Source organism: Heterodontus francisci, chromosome 2 (genome assembly GCF_036365525.1).
Source record: "Heterodontus francisci isolate sHetFra1 chromosome 2, sHetFra1.hap1, whole genome shotgun sequence".
In the NCBI taxonomy this organism is placed as follows: domain Eukaryota; kingdom Metazoa; phylum Chordata; class Chondrichthyes; order Heterodontiformes; family Heterodontidae; genus Heterodontus; species Heterodontus francisci.
In genome coordinates, this window is record NC_090372.1 from 226,468,001 (window position 1) to 226,493,560 (window position 25,560).

At 48.4% G+C, this 25,560-nt stretch overlaps 1 protein-coding gene across 1 annotated transcript in view; it reads right to left on the bottom strand.

Moving 5' to 3' along the window:
- The window catches only part of scrib (scribble planar cell polarity protein), a 542,315-nt gene that overhangs the window by 445,786 nt on the left and 70,969 nt on the right, over window positions 1-25,560 (bottom strand). The window contains exons 8-11 of the mRNA XM_068016616.1: window positions 19,825-19,969; window positions 19,309-19,427; window positions 18,299-18,498; window positions 306-472 (exon numbers count right to left, since the gene is read on the bottom strand). Coding sequence (XP_067872717.1) covers window positions 306-472; window positions 18,299-18,498; window positions 19,309-19,427; window positions 19,825-19,969 — 631 coding nt within the window. The remainder of the gene's footprint in view (window positions 1-305; window positions 473-18,298; window positions 18,499-19,308; window positions 19,428-19,824; window positions 19,970-25,560) is intronic.

The window sequence follows — 25,560 nt, forward strand, 5'->3', positions numbered from 1 at the left end:
TGGGACTGTAACTATTTCTTTTGGCTGCTTGTTCCACTGTGTGATGTTTCTTGTTCTTCTGCTGAAGTGAACTGAGTCCTAGTGGAACTCCTCAGTGAAAGGGTTTGCTATTCATCTACGGCCCACTGACCCGGTAGCAGTCAAGAGTTGGTCCGTGCACAGTGAGGAAACACCCAGAGCATCTGAGCTTGTGTGCTCACCAGGAGAAAAGTATCAAGACTGGCTTGAAATGCAGCACTGGACACTTGGGAATCAAGAAGGACATGAGCCACATTATTTAAAGTCAGACAATATCATAATCTTACCCAGACTAGGGGACGGTTGCTGGGGCAGGAGGTAGCAGGTCAGGACCTTCTCACCAGTCTTCTCATCGTCCTCAGTTTGGAATTTCAACATTGGCTGAGATTGGTTCTCCGCCAACCACAGAGCCTTCAGGTTCAGGTTCGTGAGAGCAAAAGGCAGGTTCATCAGCCTGGAGAAAGGGCACAGAATGAGGACAGACACAGTACTCGGGACGAGGGGCGGGGCGCACAGAGGGACGAGGGACACAGCGCGCGAAGGGACTGTTCCATTCAAGAAAGCCAGTTGGCGAAGGATAGAACTGGAGCCAATCTTTTACACACTTTGCGTATGTATTTACAGAGTAACACATTACAAGCATAAACCTCCTAAACTAACAATCACAATTTTCGTCGGTGTCTAATTACAGGGCTCAAGCGTATCCCCAGTTTATGCCTACCACCTGCATACAATTAAATACAATTAACAGCTTCTCTTCTCTCTCTAAATAAAATTAGAGTTAACAAGTATAATAAAATGGTGACAGCACAGGAGGTGGCCATTCAGCCCTTCATGTCCATGCTGGCTCCCTGCAAGAGCAACACCCCTTACCCATTTGCCCACTTTTTCTCCTTAAACCTGTAAAAAAAAGTTTTCTTCAAATTATGCAATATCTTTTGAAAGCCAGATTGAATCTGCTTCCACCACACTCTCAGGCACTGTAATCCCAATCCGAACAATTCATTGCGTAAAATAGTTTTTCGCCATGTCGTCTTCGGCTATTTTGCCAAAACAATCACTTTAAATCAGTGCCCTCTGGTTCTCAACACTTCCGCCAATGGGAATAGTTTCTTCCGACCAACGCTGTCGAGACCCCACATTATTTTGAACACCCTGATCAAACCTTCTCTGCTCGAAGGAAAACAGCCCTAGCTTCTCCAATTTATCCTTGTAACTGAATTCCCTCATCCCAAGAACCATTCTTGTGTATCTATTCTGCAGGCTCTCTGTTACACTCACATCATTGCAAAAATGCAATGCCCAGAATTCCTTCCCTGCCACCGTCAATGATTTGTGCACATATACCCCCAGGATGGTCTGTTCCTGCAATCCCTTTAGAATTCTACCCTTTAATTTATTTGTCTCTCAAGTCTTCCAAAACAAATTAATCACTTCACATTTCTCTGCTTTAAATTTCATATGCCAGTTGTCCACCCATTCCACAGGCCTGTCTATGTCCTCTGGAAATCTATCACTAGCACCCTCACAGTTCACAATACTTCCAGGTTTTGTCATTCGCAAGTTTTGAAATTGTGCCCTGTACACCCTACGATTTTCTGTCACTCAGCCAACTTCGTATCCATGCTGCCACTGTCCCTTTTATTCCATGGGCTTCAACTTTGCTGAAAGCCTGTTTCGTGGCATTTTCTCAAACACCTGTTGGAAGTCCATCAGCCACATTAACCTCATCAACCCCCTCTGTTACTGCATCAAAAAACCCAATCAGGTCAGTTAAACATGACTTGCCCCTAACAAATCCTTAATTAATCCATATTTGTCCAAGTGCCTGTTAATTTTGTTCTGGATTATCATTTATAAAAGCTATCGCACCACCGAAGTTAAACTGACAGGCCTGTAGTTGCTGGGCTTGTCCTTAAACCCTTTTTTGACCAAGGGTGTAAAATTTACAATTGTCCAGTCCTCAGGCACCAACCCTGTATCTGAGAAGGTTTGGAAATTTATTTTGATTCGCTCATGGGATGTGGGCATATTGCCCATCCCTAATTGCCCTTGAGAAGGTGGTGGTGAGCTGCCTTCTTGAACCGCTGCAGTCCATGTGGGGTAGGTATACCCACAGTGCTGTTCGGAAGGGAGTTCCAGGATTTTGACCCAGCGACAGTGAAGAAACAGCGATATAGTTCCAAGTCAGGATGGTGTGTGACTTGGAGGAGAACTTGCAGGTGGTGGTGTTCCCATGTATTTGCTGCCCTTGTTCTTCTAGTTGGCAGAGGTCACGGGTTTGGAAGGTGCTGTTTAAGGAGCCTTGGTGAGTTGCTGCAGTGCATCTTGTAGATGGTACACACTGCTGCCATCGTGCGTCGGTGGTGGAGGGAGTGAATGTTAGTGGATGGTGTGTCAATCAAGTGGGCTGCTTGTCCTGGATGGTGTCGAGCTTCTTGAGTGTTGTTGGAGCTGCACCCATCCAGGCAAGTGAAGAGTATTCCATCACACTCCTGACTTGTGCCTTGCAGATGGTGGACAGGCTTTGGGGAGAGTCAGGTGGTGAGTTACTCGCCTCAGGGTTCCAAGCCTCTGACCTGCTCTTGTAGCCATGGTATTTATGTGGCTACTCCAGTTCAGTTTCTGGTCAATGGTAGCACCTAGGATGTTGATAGTGGGGGATTCAGCGATGGTAATGCCATTGAATGTCAAGGGTCAATTTGCAACCATCTTCAGCCAGAAGTGCCGAGTTGATGATCCATCTCAGCCTCCTCCAGAAGTCCCCAACATCACAGATGCCTGTCTTCAGCCAATTCGATTCACCCCGTGATATCAAGAAACGACTGAAGGCACTGGATACTGCAAGGCTATGGGCCCTGACAACATTCCAGCAATAGTACTGAAGACCTGTGCTCCAGAACTTGCGGCACCCCTAGCCCATCTGTTCCAGTACAGCTACAACACTGGCATGGACCAGGCAATGTGGAAAATTGCCCAGGGATGTCCTGTACACAAAAAACAGGACAAATCCAACCCGGCCAATTCCCGCCCTATCAGTCTACTGTCAATCATCAGTAAAGTGATGGAAGGTGTCGTCGACAGTGCTATCAAACGGCACTTGCTTAGCAATAACCTGCACACTGATGCTCAGTTTGGGTTCCGCCAGGGCCACTCAGCTCCTGACCTCATTACAGCCTTGGTTCAAACATGGGCAAAAGAGCTGAACTCAAGAGGTGAGGTGAGAGTGACTGCCCTTGACATCAAGGAAACATTTGACCGAGTATGGCATGAAGGAGCCCTAGCAAAATTGAGGTCAATGGGAATCAGGGGGAAAACCCTCCGCTGGTTGGAGTCATACCTAGCACAAAGGAAGATGGTTGTGGTTGTTGGAGATCAATCATCTCAACTCCAGGACATCACTGCAGGAGTTCCTCAGGGTAGTGTCCTAGGCCCAACCATCTTCAGCTGCTTCATCAATGACCTTCATTCAATCATAAGGTCAGAAGTGGGGATGTTCGCTGATGATTGCACAATGTTCAGCACCATTCGTGACTCCTCAGATACTGAAGCAGTCCGTGTAGAAATGCAGCAAGACCTGGACAATATCCAGGCTTGGGCTGAAAATTGGCAAGTAACATTTGCACCACACAAGTGCCAGGCAATGACCATCTCCAACAAGACAGAATCTAACCAATCTCCTTGACATTCAATGGCATTACCATCGCTGAATCCCCCACTATCAACATCCTGGGGATTACCATTAACCAGAAACTGAACTGGAGTAGCCATATAAATCCCATGGCTACAAGAGCAGGTCAGAGGCTAGGAATCCTGCGTCAAGTAACTCACCTCCTGACTCCCCAAAGCCTGTCCACCATCTACAAGGCACAAGTCAGGAGTGTGATGGAATACTCTCCACTTGCCTGGATGGGTGCAGCTCCAACAACACTCAAGAAGCTCGACACCATCCAGGACAAAGCAGCCCGCTTGATTGGCAACCCATCCAGAAACATTCACTCCCTCCGCCACCGATGCACAGTGGCAGCAGTGTGTACTATCTGCAAGATGCACTGCAGCAACTCACCAAGGCTCCTTAGACAGCATCTTCCAAACTTGCAGGTGGTGGTGTACCCATGCATCTGCTGCCCTAGCCCTTCTAGGTGGTAAAGGTCGCAGTCCGAGAAGGGTCATTTACTCGGCACTTCTGGCTGAAGATGGTTGCAAATGCTTCAGCCTTGTCTTTTGCACTGATGTGGTGGGCTCCCCCATCGTTGAGGATGGGGACATTTGAGGAGCCACCTCCTCCTGTCAGTTGTTCAATTGTCCACGACCATTGATGATTGAGTGTGGCAGGACTGCAGAACTTAGATCGGATCCATTGGTTATGGGCTCGCTTAGCTCTGTCTATCACGTGCTGCCTCCGCTGTTTGACACGCAAGTAGTCCTGTATTGTAGCTTCACCAGTTGACACCTCATTTTGAGGTATACCTGGTGCTGATCCTGGCATGCCCTCCTGCACTCTTCATTGATCCAGGGTTGCTCCCCTGGCTTGATGGTAATGGTAGAGTGAGGGATTTTGTTTTTATTCATTCGGGGGTTGTGAACATCACTGGCTAGGCCAGCATATATTGCTCATCCCTAATTGCCCTTGAGAAGGTGGTGGTGAGCTGCCTTCTTGAACAGCTGCAGTCCTTGGGGTGTATTTACGCCAACAGGTCTGTTAGGAAGGGAGTTCCAGGATCTTGACCCAGGAACAGTGAAGGAACAGCGATATGGTTCCAAGTTAGGATGCTGTGTGGCTTGGAGGGAACTTGCAGGTACTGGTGTTCCCATGCACCTGCTGCCCTTGTCCTTCTAGGTGGTAGAAGTCACAGGTTTGGAAGGTGCTGTCCAAGCAGCCATGGTGAATTACCGGGCCATGAGGTTACAGATTGTGGTTGAATGCAATTCTGCTGCTGCTGATGGCCCACAGCGCCTCATGGATGCCCAGTTTTGCATTGCTAGATCTGTTCGAAATCTATCCCATTTAGCACGGTGGTAGTGCCACACAACACGATGGAAAGTATTCTCAATGTGAAGACGGGACTTTGTCTCCACAAAGACTGTGCGGTGGTCACTCCTACCAATACTGTCATGGACAGATGCATCTGAGACAGGTAGTTTGGTGAGGACAAGGTCAAGTAGGTTTTTCCCTCTTGCTGCTCCCCTACCACATGTCGCAGACCCAGTCTCGCAGCTATGTCCTTGAGGACTCGGCCAGCTTGGTGGTACTACCGAGTTACTCTTGGTGATGGACATTGAAATCCCCCACCTAGAGTATATTCTGCACCCTTGCCACACTCAGTGCTTCCTCCAACTGCTGTTCAACATGGAGGAGCACTGATTCATCAGCTGGGGGGCAGGAGGGGGGTGGTAGGCAGTAATCGGCAGGTTGTTTCCTTGCCCATGTTTGACCTGATGCCATGAAACTTCAGAGTCAATGTTGAGGACTCCCAAGGCACTCCCTCCCCGACTGTATACCACTGTGCCGCCACCTCTGTGGGTCTGCCCTGCTGGTGAGACATGACATACCCAGGGATGGTGATGGTGGCATCAGGGACGTTGCCTGTAAGGTATGATTCGATGAGTATGACTATGTCGGACTGTTGCTTGACTATTCAGTGGAACAGCTCTTCCAATTTTGGAACAAACCCCCAGATGTTTTGAGGAGGACTTTGCAGGGTCGACAGGGCTGGGTTTGCCTTTGCCGTTTCGTACACCAGTCGCTGAAAGTAAGCATGCAGGTCCAACAGGCGGTAAAAAGGGCAAATGGTATGTTGGCCTTCATAGCGAGAGGATTCAAGTACAGAAACAGGGATGTCTTGCTGAAATTATACAGGGCCTTGGTGAGGCCACAGCTGGAATATTGTGTGCAGTTTTGGTCTCCTTATCTGAAGAAGGATGTTCTTGCTATAGAGGGAGTGCAGCGAAGGTTTACCAGACTGATTCCTGGGATGGCAGGACTGACATATGAGGAGGGACTGAGTCAGTTAGGATTATATTCACTGGAGTTCAGAAGAGTGAGGGGGGGATCTCATAGAAACCTATAAAATTCTAACAGGACTTGACAGGGTAGATGCAGGAAGGATGTTCCCGATGGTGGGGGTGTCCAGAAGCAGGGGTCATAGTCTAAGGATACGGGATAAACCTTTCAGGAATGAGATGAGGAGAAATTTCTTCACCCAGGGAGTGGTGAGCCTGTGGAATTCACTACCACAGAAAGCAGTTGAGGCCAAAACATTGTATGTTTTCAAGAAGGAGTTAGATATAGCTCTTGGGTCTAAAGGGATTAAAGGGTACGGGGTGAAAGCGGGAACAAGTTACTGAGTTGGATGATCAGCCATGATCATAATGAATGGCGGAGCAGGCTCGAAGAGCCGAATGGCCTACTCCTGCTCCTATTTTATATGCTTCTATGTTTCCAGTGCCTTCAATGCTGTGTGTTCCGTCCAGCCAGTGCCTCTGCAACATCTATCCTTACTTCCCTCAGTATCGTGGGATCCATCTGATCTGGTCCTGGTGACTTATCAACTTTAAGTACAGCCGGCCTTTCTGATACCTCCTCTTTATCAATTTTTAGCCTATCCAATGTCCCAACTATGTCCTCCTTCACTATGACTTTGGAAGCATCTCTTCCTTGGTAAAGACAGATACAAAGTATTCATTTAATACCTCAGCCATGTCCCCACCTCCATGCGTAAATCCCCTTTTTTTATCCCTAATCGGCCCTACTCCTCCTTTTACCACCCTTTTACTATTAATATGCCAATTCAAGACTTTTGGATTCACTTTGTTAACAGCCAGTCTCTTCTCACACTCTCTCTTTGCTTTTCTTTCTTCTTTTCTCACTTCTCCCATGAACTTTCTATATTCAGCCTGGTCTTCACTTGTATTATTCACCTGACATCTTCCACAGGCACACTTTTTCTGTTTTATCTTATTCTCCATCTCTTTCATCATCCAGGGAGCTCTGACATCGTTTGTCCAGCCTTTCCCCCTGATGGGAATGTACCTTGACTGTACCTGAACCATCTCCCTAAATGCAGCCCATTGTTCCGTTGGAGTTTTGATGCCAATCTTTGGTCCCAATTTACCTGGGTCAAATCCATTCCTACCGCATCCAAACAGGACCCCCTCCAATTACTTACTATTGCTCCTAGACCTTTTCCATAGCTAACTAAACCTTTTGGTGCTATGATCACTGTCTCCTTAATGTTCCCTGACTAACACTTGATCCACTTCACCCACCTCACTGCCTAGAACCAGATCCAGCAATGCCTCCTTTCTGGTTGGACTGGAACATACTGATCTAGAAAATTCTCCAGAACACACTTCATAAGCTCTTCCCCCTCTGACCGTTATACTATTACTACTTCAGTCTATATTAGGATAATTGAAGTCTACCATTGTAACTACTGTATATTTTCTACACCTGCCATGTAAAACCAAAATTTCAAAACCAATTAAATCAAAAACCTTCAAAATCTGCACGAATCACTACGTTACGAGACGCTCCTTCACTAAGATGTCTTACAATTTCTTCGTATGTGTATTTCTCATCATAGAACAAGGCGTCGATGATAAGCATCCACCCATTTAATTCTGGGCATTTCCTTTCTCTCCAGCACTTGTTTCAAGTTAGCAACGTCAATCTGTAACTTTTTTTAAAACTCTTTCATGGAATGTGGGCATCGCTGGCTAGGCCAGCATTTGTTGCCCATCCCTAATTGCCCTCGAGAAAGTGGTCACAAGTGGCCTTCTTGAACCACTGCAGTCCTTGGGGCGTAAGTACACCAACAGTGCTGTTAGTCAGGATTTTGACCCAGCGACAGTGAAGGAACAGTGATATAGCTCCAAGCCAGGATGGTGTGTGACTTGGAGGGTAACTTGCAGGAGGTGGTGTTCCCATGCATCTGCTGCCCTTGTCCTTCCAGGTGATAGAGGTCACGGGTTTGGAAGGTGCTGTGGAAGGAGGCTTGGTGAGTTGCTGCAGTGCATTTTGTACATGGTACACACCGCTGCCACTGTGCTATGTGGAGGAGGTGCCATTCAAGCGGGCTGCTTTGTCGCGGATGGTGTCGAGTTTCTTGAATGTTGTAGCAGCTGCACCCATCTTGGCAACTGGAGAGTATTCCATCACACTCCTGACTTGTGCCTTGTAGATGGTCCAGTTAAGTTTGTGGTCAATGGTAACCCCCAGGAAGTTGATGGTGGGGTAATTAGCGATGATAATGCTGTTGAATGTCAAGGGAAGGTGGCTCAATTCTTTCTTGTGTTACGAGTGCTTCCTTTTGTTTGGTAAATTTTGAAGATTTGTGTTTCAAAACAGAAAAGATTCCATAGAGGTTAAAACTTTGCATGTTTTTCTTTAAGGGAGGTCACCAGAAGGTTTTTGGACTGAGCTTGAAAACACAATTACTGGAAGGCACCTGTCTGCAGATAATTAACCAGCAGGGGTTGTTTTTGACTTGGAGAAAGATGTTTACAGAGAAGTGACAAATAAAGATTTATAGGGGTCAGGAGGCTTGTCTCTTGTGACATTGTCTATAGTTTCGCTTTGGACAGTGGGTTGAGATATGGATAATGGTTTAAAAAAAGAAGTTGGAGAAAGCTTGCCAAGAGAACAAACCATCCCAACTCAGTCTGTTCCAGCAGAAAAAACTTGCCAGTTTTCCATCTCTCGAGAAGCTGAGAAACAAGTGTAAGAAGCAGACTGAACCTATGGCTGCATTCCTCCTGTAAGGCCTGTCTGAAATCTCTGTCGCTGCATTTCTTGGGAAGCCTGCTCAAACTGATAGAACATAGAACATAGAAAAATACAGCACAGAACAGGCCCTTCGGCCCACGATGTTGTGCCGATCTTTTGTCCTCTGTCAAGGACAATTTAATCTATACCCCATCATTCTCCTTTATCCATATACCTATCTAAAAGCCGTTTGAAAGTCCCTAAAGTTTCTGACTCAACAACTTCCCCAGGCAAGGCATTCCATGCCCCGACCACTCTCTGGGTAAAGAACCTTCCCCTGACATCCCCCTTATATCTCCCACCCTTCACCTTAAATTTATGACCCCTTGTAACGCTTTGCTCCACCCGGGGAAAAAGTTTCTGACTGTCTACCCTATCTATTCCCCTGATCATCTTATAAACCTCTATCATGTCACCCCTCATCCTTCTCCGTTCTAATGAGAAGAGGCCTAGAATGTTCAGCCTTTCCTCGTAAGACTTATTCTCCATTCCAGGCAACATCCTGGTAAATCTCCTCTGCACCCTCTCCAAGGCTTCCACATCCTTCCTAAAATGAGGCGACCAGAACTGCACACAGTACTCCAAATGAGGCCTTACCAAGGTCCTGTACAGCTGCATCATCACCTCACGGCTCTTAAATTCAATCCCTCTGCTAATGAACGCTAACACCCCATATGCCTTCTTCACAGCCCTATCCACTTGAGTTGCAACTTTCAACGATCTATGCACATAGACCCCAAGGTCTCTCTGCTCCTCCACATGCCCAAGAACCCTACCGTTAACCCAGTATTTTGCATTCGTGTTTGTCCTTCCAAAATGGACGACCTCACACTTTTCAGGGTTAAACTCCATCTGCCACTTTTCAGCCCAGCACTGCAACCTATCCAAGTCCCTTTGCAGACGACAATAGCCCTCCTCGGTATCCACAACTCCACCAACCTTTGTATCATCTGCAAATTTACTGACCCACCCTTCGACTTCCTCATCCAAGTCGTTAATAAAAATCACAAACAGGAGAGGACCCAGAACTGATCCCTGCGGCACGCCACTGGTAACTGGGCTCCAGGCTGAGTATTTACCATCTAAGACCACTCTCTGCCTTCTATCAGTTAGCCAATTCTTAATCCAACTGGCCACATTCCCCACTATCCCATGCCTCCTGACTTTCTCCATAAGTCTACCATGGGGGACCTTATCAAATGCCTTACTAAAATCCATGTACACCACATCCACTGGTTTACCCTCATCCACTTGCTTGGTCACCTGCTCAAAGAATTCAATCAGGCTTGTGAGGCAAGACCTACCCCTCACAAAACCGTGCTGACTGTCCCGAATCAAGCAGTGTCTTTCCAGATGCTCAGAAATCCTATCCCTCAGCACCTTTTCCATCAACTTGCCTACCACCGAAGTAAGACTAACTGGCCTGTAATTCCCAGGGTTGTTCCTATTCCCTTTCTTGAACAGGGGCACAACATTTGTCACCCTCCAATCACCTGGTACCACCCCCGTCAGCAGAGAAGATGAAAAGATCATTGCCAGCGGCTCTGCAATTTCATCCCTTGCTTCCCATAACATCCTTGGATATACCCCGTCAGGCCCGGGAGACTTGTCTATCTTCAAGTTATTCAAAAACCCCAACACATCTTCCCTCCTAACGAGCACTTCCTCGAGCTTACCAGTCTGTTCAATGTCGCCTGAAAAGAAATGTTCTAGGAAGAGGGCGGCACAGTGGCGCAGTGCACTGGTTAGCACCACAGCCTCACAGCTCCAGTGACCCGGGTTCAGTTCTGGGTACTGCCTGTGTGGAGTTTGCAAGTTCTCCCTGTGACCGCGTGGGTTTTCGCCGGGTGCTCCGGTTTCCTCCCACAGCCAAAGACTTGCAGGTTGATAGGTAAATTGGCTATTGTAAATTGCCCCTAGTGTAGGTAGGGACGTGGTAGGAATATGGGATTAATGTAGGATTAGTATAAATGGGTGGTTGACGGTCAGCACAGACTTGGTGGGCCGAAGGGCCTGTTTCAGTGCTGTATCTCTAAATAAATAAATAAAGATCCCAGAGATTGCCGTCTATACGCATTTGGGACGCGAAACCAAAACAAAGTACAGCTTTCCATATCTTCTTTTTCTTCTTCAAGAATTAGCAAGTATTGAACCCGAGGGTTATTTTTGTCTTTTTTTTGGAAAAGAACTATAAGACACAAATCCCTTTATTTTTCTGGTTAACTGGTGTGTTTGTGTGGGTGAGTGTGCGTGTGTGGGGCTAAGGTAAAAAGGGACCTTTAATATTTCAATCTCTGTGTTTATGCTTTACTATGTTAGTAGTTTTATAAGAAACTGATAATTTTGTTGCTTATTAAAGAAACCTGGTTGGTGTTGTTGCGGATTGCACATTTATAGATGTGGTCACCCCACAGCTTAAGAGTATGCAGGGAGAGGGGGAATGGGTGACTGCCAGGCAGTCAAAAAGAATCAGGCAGGTAGTGCAGGAGACCCCTGAGTGCATCTCACTCCCCAACAGGTATTCAGTTCTGAATATTGAGGAAAGTGATGCTTCACCTGGGAGTGCAGACAGAGCTAAGTCCATGGCACCATGGGTGGCTCAGCTGCACAGGAGGGTACAGGGAAGACTGGAAGAACCACAGTGATAGGTGACTTTACAGTCAGGGGAATAGACAGGCATTTCTGTGGCCGCAGACGCAAATCCAGGATGGTGTGTTGCCTCCCTGGTGCCAGGGTCAAGGATGTCACTGAGCAGCTGCAGAGCATCCTGAAGGGGAAGGTGAAATTACTCCCAGTGCCACGCGCGAGTATAGAAATAGATGGATAAGACAGATGAATGCGTGCTGGAAAGATGGTGCAGGAGGGAGGGTTTTAGATTCCTGGGACATTGGGACCGGCTCTGGGGGAGATGGGATCTGTACAGGCCGGACGGGTTGCACCTGAACAGAGCCGGGACTGAGTTCCTTACGGGACGTTTTGCTAGTGCTGTTGGGGAGGGTTTAAACTAGTTTGGCAGGGGGATGGGGACCTGAGGGTAGACTCAGCTGGGACAAAATCAGAAATGAAAATGGAAGGCGGAAAATTAATGGATGAGTCTGGAAAACAAAGGAAACAAAGGTTAGAAAATAAAAAAAAGTTTGGCAGTGCTCAAGGGTATCTATTTCAATGCAAGGAGCATAGCAAATAAAAGAGATGAGCTGAGGGCACAGATAGACACGTGGCAGTATGATATCATAGCTATTACAGAAACATGGCTTAAGGAGGGACAGGAATGGCAGCTCAACGTTGCTGGTTACAGGGTTTTCAGACACTATAGGGAGGGGGATAAGAAAGGAGGGTGAGTGGCAATTTTAGTCAAAGAAACTATTACAGCTGTGAGGAGGGATGATATGTTGGAAGGTTCATCAAATGAGGCCATATGGATCGAGTTAAGGAACAAAAAAGGGGCAATCACACTGCGAGGAGTGTACTATAGACCACCAAACAGTCAGAGGGAGATAGAAGAGCAGACATGTAGGCAAATCTCTGAGAAGGGCAAGAACAATAGGTCAGTAATAGTAGGGGATTTTAACTAGCCCAATATTAACTGGGATAGTTTTAGTGTGAAAGGAATTGAGGGAGCAAAATTCTTGAGGTGCATTCAGGAGAAATGTTTGGCCAGTATTTAGCAAGTCCAACAAGAGAGGGCGCAGTTTTAGACTTGGGTTTTAGGAAATGAAGCTGGGCAGGTGGAAGGAGTGGCAGTAGGAGAGCATTTTGGTGTTAGTGATCATAATTCAGTCAGTTTTAACATAATTATGCAAAAGGACAGAGATAGAACAGAAGTTAGAGTTCTCAATTGGGGAAAGGCCAATTTTACTGAACTAAGGAGTGATTTAGCCAAAGTGGACAGGAATCAGCTACTTGAAGGTAAATCAGCATCACAGCAGTGGGAAGCATTCAAAGGGGAGATTCAAGGGGTTCAGGGCAAAGAAATAGGGTGAGACAGCCAAATCTAGAGCCCCATGGATGTTAAGGTGCTGACAGGGTAAGATAAGACAGAAAAGTAAAGCATATGTCCAACACCGAGAACTCAATACTACAGGAAGCCGAGGGGAGTATAGAAAGCGGAGGGGTGAAATCAAAAAGGAAATTAGGAAAGCAAAGAAAGGGCATGAAAGAATATTGGCAAACAAAATCAAGGTGAACCAAAGAAGTTTTATCAATATATTAAGAGTAAGAGGATAACTAAGGAGAGAGTAGGGCCCACAAAAGTTACAGAGATACAGCACTGAAACAGGCCCTTCGGCCCACCGAGTCTGTGCCGACCATCAACCACCCATTTATACTAATCCTACACTAATTCCATATTCCTACCACATCCCCACCTGTCCCTATATTGCCCTACCATACTAGGGGCAATTGCTAATGGCCAATTTACCTATCAACCTGCAAGTCTTTGGCATGTGGGAGGAAACCGGAGCACCCGGAGGAAACCCACGCAGACACAGGGAGAACTTGCAAACTCCACACAGGCAGTACCCAGAATTGAACCCGGGTCGCTGGAGCTGTGAGGCTGCGGTGCTAACCACTGCACCACTGTGCCGTGGAAGATATTGGTATTGGTCTTAATGAATACAAAAGAGGGGGACGATGCAGATATTGTAGTTAAGGAAGAGGAATGTGAATTATTGGATGTGATAAACATAGGGAGAGAGGAAGTATTAATGGGATTAGCATCCTTGAAAGTTGATAAATCACCAGGGCCAGATGAAATGTACACCAGGCTTTTAAAAGAGAGGAATTAGCGGAAAGGATGACCATCATTTTCCAGTCTTCACTGGACACAGGTGTGGTGCCGGAGGATTGGAGAAATGCGAACGTTGCACCTCTTTAAAAAGGGAGCAAGGGATAGACTGAATAATTACAGGCCAATCAGTCTAACCTCAGTAGTAGGCAAATTATTGGAATCTATTCTGAGAGAGAGGATAAATTGTCACTTAAAAAGGCACAGTTTAATCAAGGTTAGTCAGTGTGGATTTGTTAAGGGAAGATCTTGTTTGACCAACTTGATCAAATTTTTTGAAGTAACAAGGAAGATAGATGAGGGTAGTGCAGTTGATGTGGTCTACATGGATTTTAGCGAGACTTTTGACAAGGTCCCACATGGCAGACTGGTTAAAAAAATAAAATCCCATGGGATCGAGGGAAATGCAGCAAGGTGGATACAAAACTGGCTCAGTGGCAGGAAACAAAGGGTAATTGTTGACAGGTGTTTTAGCAACTGGAGGGCTGTTTCCAGTGGCGTTCCACAGGGCTCAGTCCGAGATCCCCTGCTTTTTGTGGTATGTATCAATGATTTGGATGTAAATGTAGGGGGCATGATCAAGAAGGTTACAGACGACACAAAGATTGTCCGTGTGGTAGATAGTGAGGAGAATAGCTGGAGGCTGCAGGAAGATGGTCTGGTCAGATGGGCAGAAAAGTGGCAAATGGAATTCAACCTAGAGAAGTGTGAGGTGATGCATTTGGGCAGGTCAACGACATTACCATCGCTGAATCCCCCACTATCAACATCCTAGGGGCTACCATTGACCAGAAACTGAACTGGAATAGCCATATAAATACCGTGGCTACAAGAGCAGGTCAGAGGCTAGGTATCCCGAGGCGAGTAACTCATCTCCTAACTCCCCAAAGCCTGTCTACCGTCTACAAGGCACAAGTCAGGAGTGTGATGGAATACTCTCCACTTGCCTGGATGGGTGCAGCTCCAACAACACTCAAGAAGCTCGACACTATCCAGGACAAAGCAGCCCACTTGACTGGCACACCATATACAAACATTCACTCCCTCCACCACCAACACACAGTGGCAGCAGTGTGTACCATCTACAAGATGCACTGCAGCAGTGCACCAAGGCTCCTTAGACAGCACCTTCCAAACCCGTGACCTCTACCAACTAGAAGGACAAGGGCAGCAAATGCATGGGAACACCACCACCTGCAAGTTCCCCTCCAAGTCACACACCATCCTGACACGGAACTATATCGCTGTTCCTGCACTGTCGCTGGGTCAAAATCCTGGAACTCCCTTCCGAACAGCACTGTGGGTCTACCTACCCCAAATGGACTGCAGCGGTTCAAGAAGGCAGCTCACCACCACCTTCCCAAGGGCAATTAGGGATGGGCAATAAATGCTGGCATAGCCAGTGATGCCCACATCCCATGAATGAATAAAAAAAAAGGTCATACAAGGCAAAGGAATACACGACTAATGGGAAAATACTGAGAAGTGTAGAGGAAGTGAGGGACCTTGGAGTGAATGTCCACACATCCCTGAAGGTAGCAGGACAGGTCGATAAGGTGGTTAAGAAGGCATACGGAATCCTTTCCCTTATTAGGTGAGGTATAGAATATAAGAGCAGGGAAGTTATGCTGGAACTGTATAACTCATTGGTTAGGCCACAACTTGAGTACTGCGTGCAGATCATTCAAAAGGAGTCTGGATATGCACCTCAAGTGCCGTAAGCTGCAGGGCTACGGACCAAAAGCTGGAAGGTGGGATTAGAATAGGTGGATCGTTTTTCAGTCGGCACAGACACAATGGGCCAAGCGGCCTCTTTCTGTGCCTTAAACATTCTATGATTCTATGAACCGCCCATGCCAGGGCAGTTGTCAACTTGCGGTCTAGTCAGCTAAGATTTTCTTCAGCATTTTATCGATCACCGCGTGATTCCTATCACAGAGTCCATCGTTGAAAGGACTTTCAGCTGTGGTAGTCATCACCATGATGTTCATGTTTTCACATGATTCTGAACTTGGCAATGCCAAGTTCCCCTCCATTACCAGCCAGAAATTCAGCTGGTGTGCCAAGTCCAGTCCCTATCCATTTCTCCATGATTTTGACGGAAATCATCCTGTTGTCCTTATTATCTAATACTGTAGAAACACTAAATCTGCTTACCAGGTCTATGAAATGTAGAAAGAAAATGAGTGACTTTGTTCCATACCTATAGATCAGGGTTGTCCAACTCTTTGCCTTGGGTGGGGGGGGGGGGGGGGTTGCCACATTACAATTTTTGTCTTACACGGGGCCAGCGAGACAATTTCGGAAAGATAAAGCATTAAAATTTTATCTTACCATTAATCAAAACAACAAATGTGCATTTTGTGAAGACGCTTTAAATGAGAAGATTAATTTATTGACTTACTTTCTCATCACTATGTTGGACACTGATTTAGTGAGAGACGTGGCATTTTTTGCTTGCACAAATAGTCAATATTTGTTTGCACACTTGTTGCAGCTATGCAGAGTATTGCAGATAGACGTTCATCTGTCAGGAGTGATCGTGATCATTCCCTCTCTCTCCACACCACCCCCCCCAACTCTCTGCGCGTCCCACCTTCTCTCTCTCTGTCCCCCCTCCTCTCTCTCCGCCCCTTTCCCCCTCTCTCTGTCCCATCCCCCTTCCTCTCTGTCCCCCCCCTCTGCTCCCGCGCGCCCTCTCGCGCTCTGCTGCCTCCACCTCGCTCGCTCGCGCTCTGCCCTCTCCCTCTCCCCCTCGCTCGCGCTCTGCCCTCTCCCCCTCGCTCACGCTCTGCCCTCTCCCCCTCTGCCCTCTCTCTCTCCCTCGCTCGCGCTCTGCCCTCTCTCTCTCCCTCGCTCGCGCTCTGCCTGCCCTCTCTCCCTCGCTCGCGCTCTGCCCTCTCCCTCTCCCGCGCTCTGCCCCCTCCCTCTCCCTCGCTCGCGCTCTGCCCTCTCCCCCTCGCTCGCGCTCTGCCCTCTCCCCCTCGCTCGCGCTCTGCCCTCTCCCCCTCGCTCGCGCTCTGCCCTCTCCCCCTCGCTCGCGCTCTGCCCTCTCCCCCTCGCTCGCGCTCTGCCCTCTCTCTCTCCCTCGCTCGCGCTCTGCCCTCTCTCTCTCCCTCGCTCGCGCACTGCCCTCTCTCTCTCCCTCGCTCGCGCACTGCCCTCTCTCTCTCCCTCGCTCGCGCACTGCCCTCTCTCTCTCCCTCGCTCGCGCACTGCCCTCTCTCTCTCCCTCGCTCGCACTCTGCCCTCTCGCTCTCCCTCGCTCGCACTCTGCCCTCTCTCTCTCCCTCGCTCGCACTCTGCCCTCTCTCTCTCCCTCGCTCTCTGCCCTCTCTCGCTCGCTCTCTGCCCTCTCTCGCTCGCTCTCTGCCCTCTCTCGCTCGCTCTCTGCCCTCTCTCGCTCGCTCTCTGCCCTCTCTCGCTCGCTCTCTGCCCTCTCTCGCTCGCTCTCTGCCCTCTCTCGCTCGCTCTCTGCCCTCGCTCGCTCGCACTCTGCCCTCTCTCGCTCGCACTCTGCCCTCTCTCGCTCGCTCACTCGCACTCTGCCCTCTCTCGCTCGCTCACTCGCACTCTGCCCTCTCTCGCTCGTTCACTCGCACTCTACCCTCTCTCTCGCACTCTGCTCCCTCCCACTGGCTCGCTCGCACGCCGCCCTCTCTCTCGCTCGCACGCCGCCCTCTCTCTCGCTCGCACGCCGCCCTCTCTCTCGCTCGCACGCCGCCCTCTCTCTCGCTCGCACGCCGCCCTCTCTCTCGCTCGCACGCCGCCCTCTCTCTCGCTCGCACGCCGCCCTCTCTCTCGCTCGCACGCCGCCCTCTCTCTCGCTCGCACGCCGCCCTCTCTCTCGCTCGCCGCCCTCTCTCTCGCTCGCACGCCGCCCTCTCTCTCGCTCGCACGCCGCCCTCTCTCTCGCTCGCACGCCGCCCTCTCTCTCGCTCGCACGCCGCCCTCTCTCTCGCTCGCACGCCGCCCTCTCTCTCGCTCGCACGCCGCCCTCTCTCTCGCTCGCACGCCGCCCTCTCTCTCGCTCGCACGCCGCCCTCTCTCTCGCTCGCACGCCGCCCTCTCTCTCGCTCGCACGCCGCCCTCTCTCTCGCTCGCACGCCGCCCTCTCTCTCGCTCGCACGCCGCCCTCTCTCTCGCTCGCACTCTACCCTCTCTCTCGCTCGCACTCTACCCCCCTGACTCTTTGCCACCCTCCCCCCACACTCTGCCTCCTCTCTCACATCCTATGAATGAATAAAAAAGCCGTGACAATTTACACTTGCTTTCTGCCATTTTTCACAATAGCGACTTGGATTATAGTTTTCTCTCTTTTTTTTTCTGAGCTACCAACCTTTACCTTTAGGCTACCATCCAATGTTACCACATTATACTCCAGAAAACCAGTTGGTGAAGGGAGATCTGGAGCCAATGTTCACACACATTTATATCTATTTAAAGAGTTACACCTACAAGCATACCCACTCCTAACCCAACAAGCAATTTTGATCTGTATCTTATTGACATTGTACACACAGGGACGAGAGGGGCACCCTACGCGCAGGGACGAGAGGGGCACCGCACACGCAGGGAGGAGAGAGGCACTGAATACACAGGGATGAGAGGGGCACCGTACACGCATGGACGAGAGTATAACTCCACACACAGTCCTGTTTGCAATCAATGTGTAACACGACTCTCAGTTCTGTTTCCAGATTTCTGTTGTAACTCCATAGGCCTACCTGTTACCCGCCACATCCAGTACGTGAATCTCAGATGCGTTTGCCAGTTCAGGGGGGAGATGAGTTAGCCGGTTGTCACGAAGACTCAGCACATTTAAACTCACACAGCCTCCCAATTCAGCTGGAAATGCCACTAGTCGGTTCCGATCCACATTTAGGTTTGTCAGTTTCTTCAGTTTTCCAATAGATTTGGGGAGTGTCTGAAATTAACCCAGATAAGAAAGACTTGCATTGCTCTAGCATCTTTCACATTCTCAGGATATCCATATATTAAATAAATATTGGCCAAGAGATCGAAGAGAACTCCCCGGCTCTTCAAATAGTGCGATAGGATCCTTTACATCCATCTGAGGCCAGACAGGACCTCAGTTTAACATCTCATTCAAACAAGGGCAACTCTTGACAGTGCAGCACTCCCTCAGTGCTGACCCTCCGACAGTGCAGCACTCCCTCAGTGCTGACCCTCCGACAGTGCAGCACTCCTTCAGTGCTGACCCTCCGACAGTGCAGCACTCCTTCAGTGCTGACCCTCCGACAGTGCAGCACTCCCTCAGTACTGACCCTCCGACAGTGCAGCACTCCCTCAGTGCTGACCCTCCGACAGTGCAGCACTCCCTCAGTGCTGACCCTCCGACAGTGCAGCACTCCCTCAGTGCTGACCCTCCGACAGTGCAGCACTCCCTCAGTGCTGACTCTCCGACAGTGCAGCACTCCCTCAGTGCTGACTCTCCGACAGTGCAGCACTCCCTCAGTACTGACCACCTGATAGTGCAGCACTCCCTCAGCAGTTCAATGAGGGGCTATATGGATTTTGAACTCAGGTTTTTGGGATTCAACTGAAAACTATATGACTTGAAGCAGTAGTGCTACGACCTAAGGCTTCTGCATCAAACTGCCCAAAGCTTTACCTGTAGCTGCAGCCAGTCCGACTGTACTGGGACAGGAACATTACACAACATGTGTGACTACCGAACAGCCCAAGTGTGCAGCTCAGTCAGAAGCCCACTTACCGTGAGCAGGTTCTCAGTGAGGATCAGTTCTGTCAGATGGCTGCACTCCCCCACCGCCTCTGTTAGCTGTGTCAACCGGTTCTGATCCACCTTCAGAATGGACAACTGCTTCAGCTGACCTGTAACCACACCAAGACCTCAAACAGCGTCAGTCTGAAAACTCCAAGACAGGCCCAAACCCAGGACTCGGCTTAGCTGCTGGACACTCCACCCGTCAAGCACCACAGGTCAGGCAGCAGCCTCATTTATTCTTGGCATCATCACCCCTGCCCCCATGGATTACGAGTCCCCATGCCACCCCCTCAACATGGACCGGGGTCCCCGCGCCCACCTGCCCACCAGGGAGCGGGACTGCCTCACCTCGTGGACCAGGGTTACCTCCTTCCCGTGGAGCGGGGGCTGCCACACCCTCCTCCCCCTGGACGGGGAACACCTCCTCACCATGGACCAGGGGTCCCCGCACCCCCCTCCCAAGGATCAGGTTTCCCTGCACCCTAACCCATGCACTGCACTCACCAATGCCATCCGGTACAGACTCTAGTGGGTTCTGGGAGAGCAGCAGATCAGTCAGTGCCACCAATCCGCTGATCTCATTGGGAAGCATCTCTAGTTTATTATCAGAAACATCCAGGCAGACGAGGCGCTTCAGGTTCCCCAGCTCCTGGAGTAATAAACAAAGCAGGACTTACATACCACAATCCAAACTAATTCCACTGCCCTGCTCCCGCCCCATAGCTGTGTACCAATCCCAAACTAATCCCACTACCTGTCTCTCTGATAAAAACGTAGGAAATAAGAGAAGGCCATTTGGCCCCTCGAGCCTGCTCCACCATTCAATAAGATCATGGCTGATCTGATTGTGGCCTTAACTCCACTCTCCTGCCAGTCCCCCATAACGCTCGACTCCCTTACAGATCAAAAATCTGTCATAACTCGGCCTTCAATATATTCAATTACCCAGCCTCCACAGCTCTCTGGGGAAGAGAATTCCAAACAATAACATAGAAATATAGAAAAATAGGAAAAGGAGTAGGCCATTCAGCCCTTCAAGCTTGATCTGCCATTGAATACGATCATGGCTGCTCATCCAAACTCAGTAACCTGTTTCCACTTACTTCCCGCATCCCTTGATCCCTTTAGCCCTAAGAACTATATCTAATTCTTTCTTGAATATATTTAATGATTTGGCCTCAACTGCTTTCCGTGGTAGAGAATTCCACAGGTTCACCACTTTCTGGGTGAAGAAATCTCTCATCTCAGTCCTAAATGGCTTACCCCTTATCCTTAGACTATGACCCCTGGTCCTGGACTCCCCCGCCATCGGGAACATCCTTTCTGCATCTAGTCTGTCCAGTCCTGTTAGAATTTTGTAGGTTTCTATGAGATTCCCTCTCATTCTTCTAAACTCTAGCGAAAACAAGCTTAATCAACCCAATCCCTCTTCATACGTCAGTCCCGCCATCCCAGGAATCAATCTGGTGAACCTTTTCTGCACTCCCTCTATAGCAAGAACATCCTTCCTCAGATAAGGAGACAAAAACTGCACACAATGCTCCAGATATGGTCTCACCAAGGCCTTGTATAATTGCAGCAAGACATCCCTGCTCCTGTACTCGAATCCTCTCGCTATGAAGGCCAACATACCATTGGCCTTCTTTAGTTTCAGTTTTAGAGATACAGCACTGAAACAGGCCCTTCGGCCCACCGAGTCTGTGCCGACCATCAACCACCCATTTATACTAATCCTACACTAATTCCATATTCCTACCACATCCCCACCTACCTATACTAGGGGCAATTTATAATGGCCAATTTACCTATCAACCTGCAAGTCTTTGGCATGTGGGAGGAAACCCACGCAGACACAGGGAGAACTTGCAAACTCCACACAGGCAGTACCCAGAATTGAACCCGGGTCGCTGGAGCTGTGAGGCTGCGGTGCTAACCACTGCGCCGCCCATAATTCTATACGTGAAGGCATGCTTACTTTCAGCGACTGGTGCACAAGGACACCCAGGTCTCGCTGCACCTCCCCCTTTCAGATAATAATCTGCCTTCCTGTTTTTGCCACCAGATTGGATAACCTCACGTATATCCACATTATACTGCATCTGTCATGTCCACTCACTCAACATGTCCAAATCACACTGGAGCTTCTCTGCATCCTCCTCACAGCTCACACACCCACCCAGCTTTGTGTCGTCTGCAAACTTGGATATATTACATTTAATTCCCTCTTCTATATCATTAATATATATTGTGAATAGCTGGGGTCCCAGCACCGATCCCTGCAGTACCCCACTAGTCTTAGCCTGCCACTCGGAAAAAGACCCGTTTATTCCTACTCTGTTTCCTGTCTGCCAACCAGTTCTCTACCCAAGTCAATACCTTACCCCCAATCCCATGTGCTATAATTCTGCAGGCTAATCTCTTATGTGGGACCCTATCGAAAGCCTTCTGAAAGTCCAAATACACCACATCCACTGGTTCTCCCTTATCTATTCTACTAGTTACATCCTCAAAAAATTCCAGTAGATTTGTCAAGCATGATTTCCCTTTCGTAAATCCATGTTGACTTTGTCCGATCCTGTCACTGTTTTCCAAGTGCTCTGCTATTACATCTTTTATAATGGACTCAAGCATTTTCCCCACAACTGATGTCAGGCTGACCGGTCTATAATTCCCCGTTTTCTCTCTACCTCCTTTTTTAAAATAGTGGGGTTACATTAGCTACCCTCCAATCTGTTGGAAATGTTCCAGAGTCTATAGAATTTTGAAAAATGACCAGCAATGCATCTACTATTTCTAGGGCCACTTCCTTAAGTACTCTGGGAGGTAGATTATCAGGCCCTGGGGATTTATCGGCCTTCAATCCCATCAATTTCCCTAACACCATTTCCCTACTAATCCTGATTTCTTACAATTCCCCCTTCTTACTAGACCCTATGTTCCCCAACATTTCTGGGAGGTAATTTGTTCCTCCTTTGTGAAAACAGAACCAAAGTATGAATTTAGTTCGTCTACCATGTCTTTGTTCCCCATTATAAATTCCCCCTTTTCTGACTAAGTGACCCACACTAATCTTTTTCTCTTCACATATAGTTATATAGTGATATATAAAGAGACATCTTTTTAAGCTTTGCTTCTTCTGTCTTTCAGAGTCACTTGCTAATTTTCTGCCTCTCATTCCCTGCTCTGAAATTGTCCTATCTGAAAGGGCCCTGGGGAGTGTTGTTGAGCAGAGAGACCTTGGGGTGCAAGTACATAGTTCCCTGAAAGTGGCAACACAGGTAGACAGGGTGGTGAAGAAGGCGTATGGCGTGCTTGCCTTCATCGGCCGAGGCATTGAGTACAAGAGTTGGGACGTCATGTTACAGTTGTACATAACGTTGGTTAGGCCGCATTTGGAGTACTGTGTACAGTTCTGGTCACCGCACTACAGGAAAGATGTGATTAAACTAGAGAGGGTGCAGAAAAGATTCACAAGGATGTTGCCTGGTTTGGAGGGCTTGAGTTATGAAGAGAGATTGGATAGGCTGGGTCTGTTTTCCCTGGAGCGAAGGAGGCTGAGAGGGAACATGATAGAGGTATATAAAATTATGAGGGGCATAGATAGGGTAGATAGCCAGAGTCTGTTTCCCATGGTGGGGGTGACTAAAACTAGAGGGCATAGATTTAAGGTGAGAGGGAGGAGGTTTAAAGGGGATCAAAGGGGTAAATTTTTCACACAAAGAATAGTGGGTATCTGGAATGAGCTGCCAGAGGTGGTGGTGGAGGCAGGAACAGTAGCGACATCTGGGCAGGTACTTGAATGAGAAAGGTATAGAGGGATATGGAATTAATGAAGGCAGGTGGGATTAGTGTAGATAGGCATTATGGTCGGCATGGACGCGGTAGGCCGAAGGGCCTGTTTCTATGCTGTACGACTTATCTTGAGTAGTAACTGTTTATGTGGCACATTAACGAATGCCTTTTGAAAATCCAAATTGTTACAACCGGATGAGGAGGGGGTCTCAGGCTCCCCTCTTTTCCCTTTCCTGGTTCGGCTGTAACAGGGTTTATCCTTTAAAACACAATGATTTTAGCTCACCATCTCAGTGAATCTTTGCTCAGAGAACTGGAGAATAGCCAATGTTGTTCCTTTGTTTAAGAAGGGTAGCAAGGACAATCCAGGAAATTAGAGGCCGGTGAGGCTTACATCAGTGGTAGGGAAACTATTAGAGAGGATTCGTCGGGACAGGATTTACTCCCATTTGGAAACAAATGAACTTATTAGCGAGAGGCAGCATGGTTTTGTGAAGGGGAGGTCGTGTCTCACGAACTTGATTGAGTTTTTTGAGGAAGTGACGAAGATGATTGACGAAGGGCAGTGGATGTTATTTATATGGACTTCAGTAAAGCCTTTGACAAGGTCCCTCATGGCAGACTGGTTCAAAAGGTGAAGTCACACGGGATCAGAGGTGAGCTGGCAAGATGGATACAGACCTGGGTCAGTCATAGAAGACAGAGGGTAGCAGTGGAAGGGTGCTTTTCTGAATGGAGGGATGTGACTAGTGGTGTTCCGCAGGGATCAGTGCTGGGACCTTTGCTGTTTGTAGTATATATAAATGATTTGGACGAAAATGTAGCTGGTCTGATTAGTAAGTTTGCGGCCAACACAAAGGTTGGTGGAGTTGCGGATAGTGATGAGGATTGTCAGAGGATACAGCAGGATATAGATCGGTCGGAGACTTGGGCGGAGAAATGGCAGGTGGAGTTTAATCTGGACAAATGTGAGGTAATGCATTTTGGAAGATCTAATACTGATGGGAAGTATACAGTAAATCGCAGAACCCTTAGGAGTATTGAACAAAGAACAAAGAACAGTACAGCACAGGAAGAGGCCATTCGGCCCTCCAAGCCTGCGCCGATCTTGATGCCTGCCTAAACTAACACCTTCTGCACTTCCGGGGACCGTTTCCCTCTATTCCCTTCCTATTCATGTATTTGTCAAGATGTCTCTTAAACGTCGCTATTGTATCTGCTTCCACCACCTCCCCTGGCAGCAAGTTCCAGGCACTCACCACCCTGTGTGTAAAGAACTTGCCTCGCAAATCCCCTCTAAACTTTGCCCCTCTCACCTTAAACCTATGTCCCCTAGTAACTGACTCTTTCACCCTGGGAAAAAGCTTCTGACTATCCACTCTGTCCATGCCGCTCATAACTTTGTAAACCTCTATCATGTCGCCCCTCCACCTCAGTCTTTCCAGTGAAAACAATCCGAGTTTTTCCAAGCTCTCCTCATAGCTAATGCCCTCCAGACCAGGCAACATCCTGGTAAACCTCCTCTGCACCCTCTCCAAAGCCTCCACGTCATTCTGGTAGTGTGGCGACCAGAATTGCATGCAATATTCTAAGTGTGGCCTAACTAAGGTTCTGTACAGCTGCAACATGACTTGCCAATTTTTGGCCAGTCAAACTGTCTTATGCGGCTTTATTTTTTTTTATATACTGACATTTACAGCCATTGTCAACTCCTGGGCCATTCTTAATATATCCCTCCGATACCTCTGTGGCACCAGTAACTGGTGAATAACTGTCCACTCTTTGTCCTCAGGTCTGTGAGGAGAATGCCACTTCTTCATCAGTACCTCATTCTTTAAACAGTAGAAATCAGGGACTCCCTGTGCTTCCATTTCTGTCTGGGCAACCTGTGCTAACTTTCTCAATATTGGGTCGGCTCACTGAGCCTCAGCTAGGGAAAATCCATTTAATCCATTCCCTGAGTCCTCTAACTTTCCAAACAAAGTTTCAGACAGACAGACCACATGGTCATCTGTCGGTACTGCTGATTCAGTCTCTGCTGGGGGAGCTGGTTTGGCCATGGTCCGAGTCACTACACATTCAGGGGAACTGCAGGGGACCGCAGTGCCACTGCCCTGCCTCTCTGACCTCCTTCGATCTCTCTTTCACTATTGGGAAAGTTACTACCTTCGCCCCCACCAGAACATTACCTAGGAGCAGGTCAACCCCGTCCACGGCAAACTAGGGACAATCCCTACGGTCACCGGTCCCGAAACTAGATTGCATTCCAAGGTACGAGCATGCACTGCCCTCCAATACCATTCACCACCAATCTGGTATTTACTGCACACTCTAGGAGAAAAGTCAGGCCTTTTCCCAGCAAAATGGATCTGGTGACCCCTGTATACCTAAGTATTACAATGGGCTTGTTTTCCCCAATCGAGGGGTATGGGATTACTCACCCTTCAG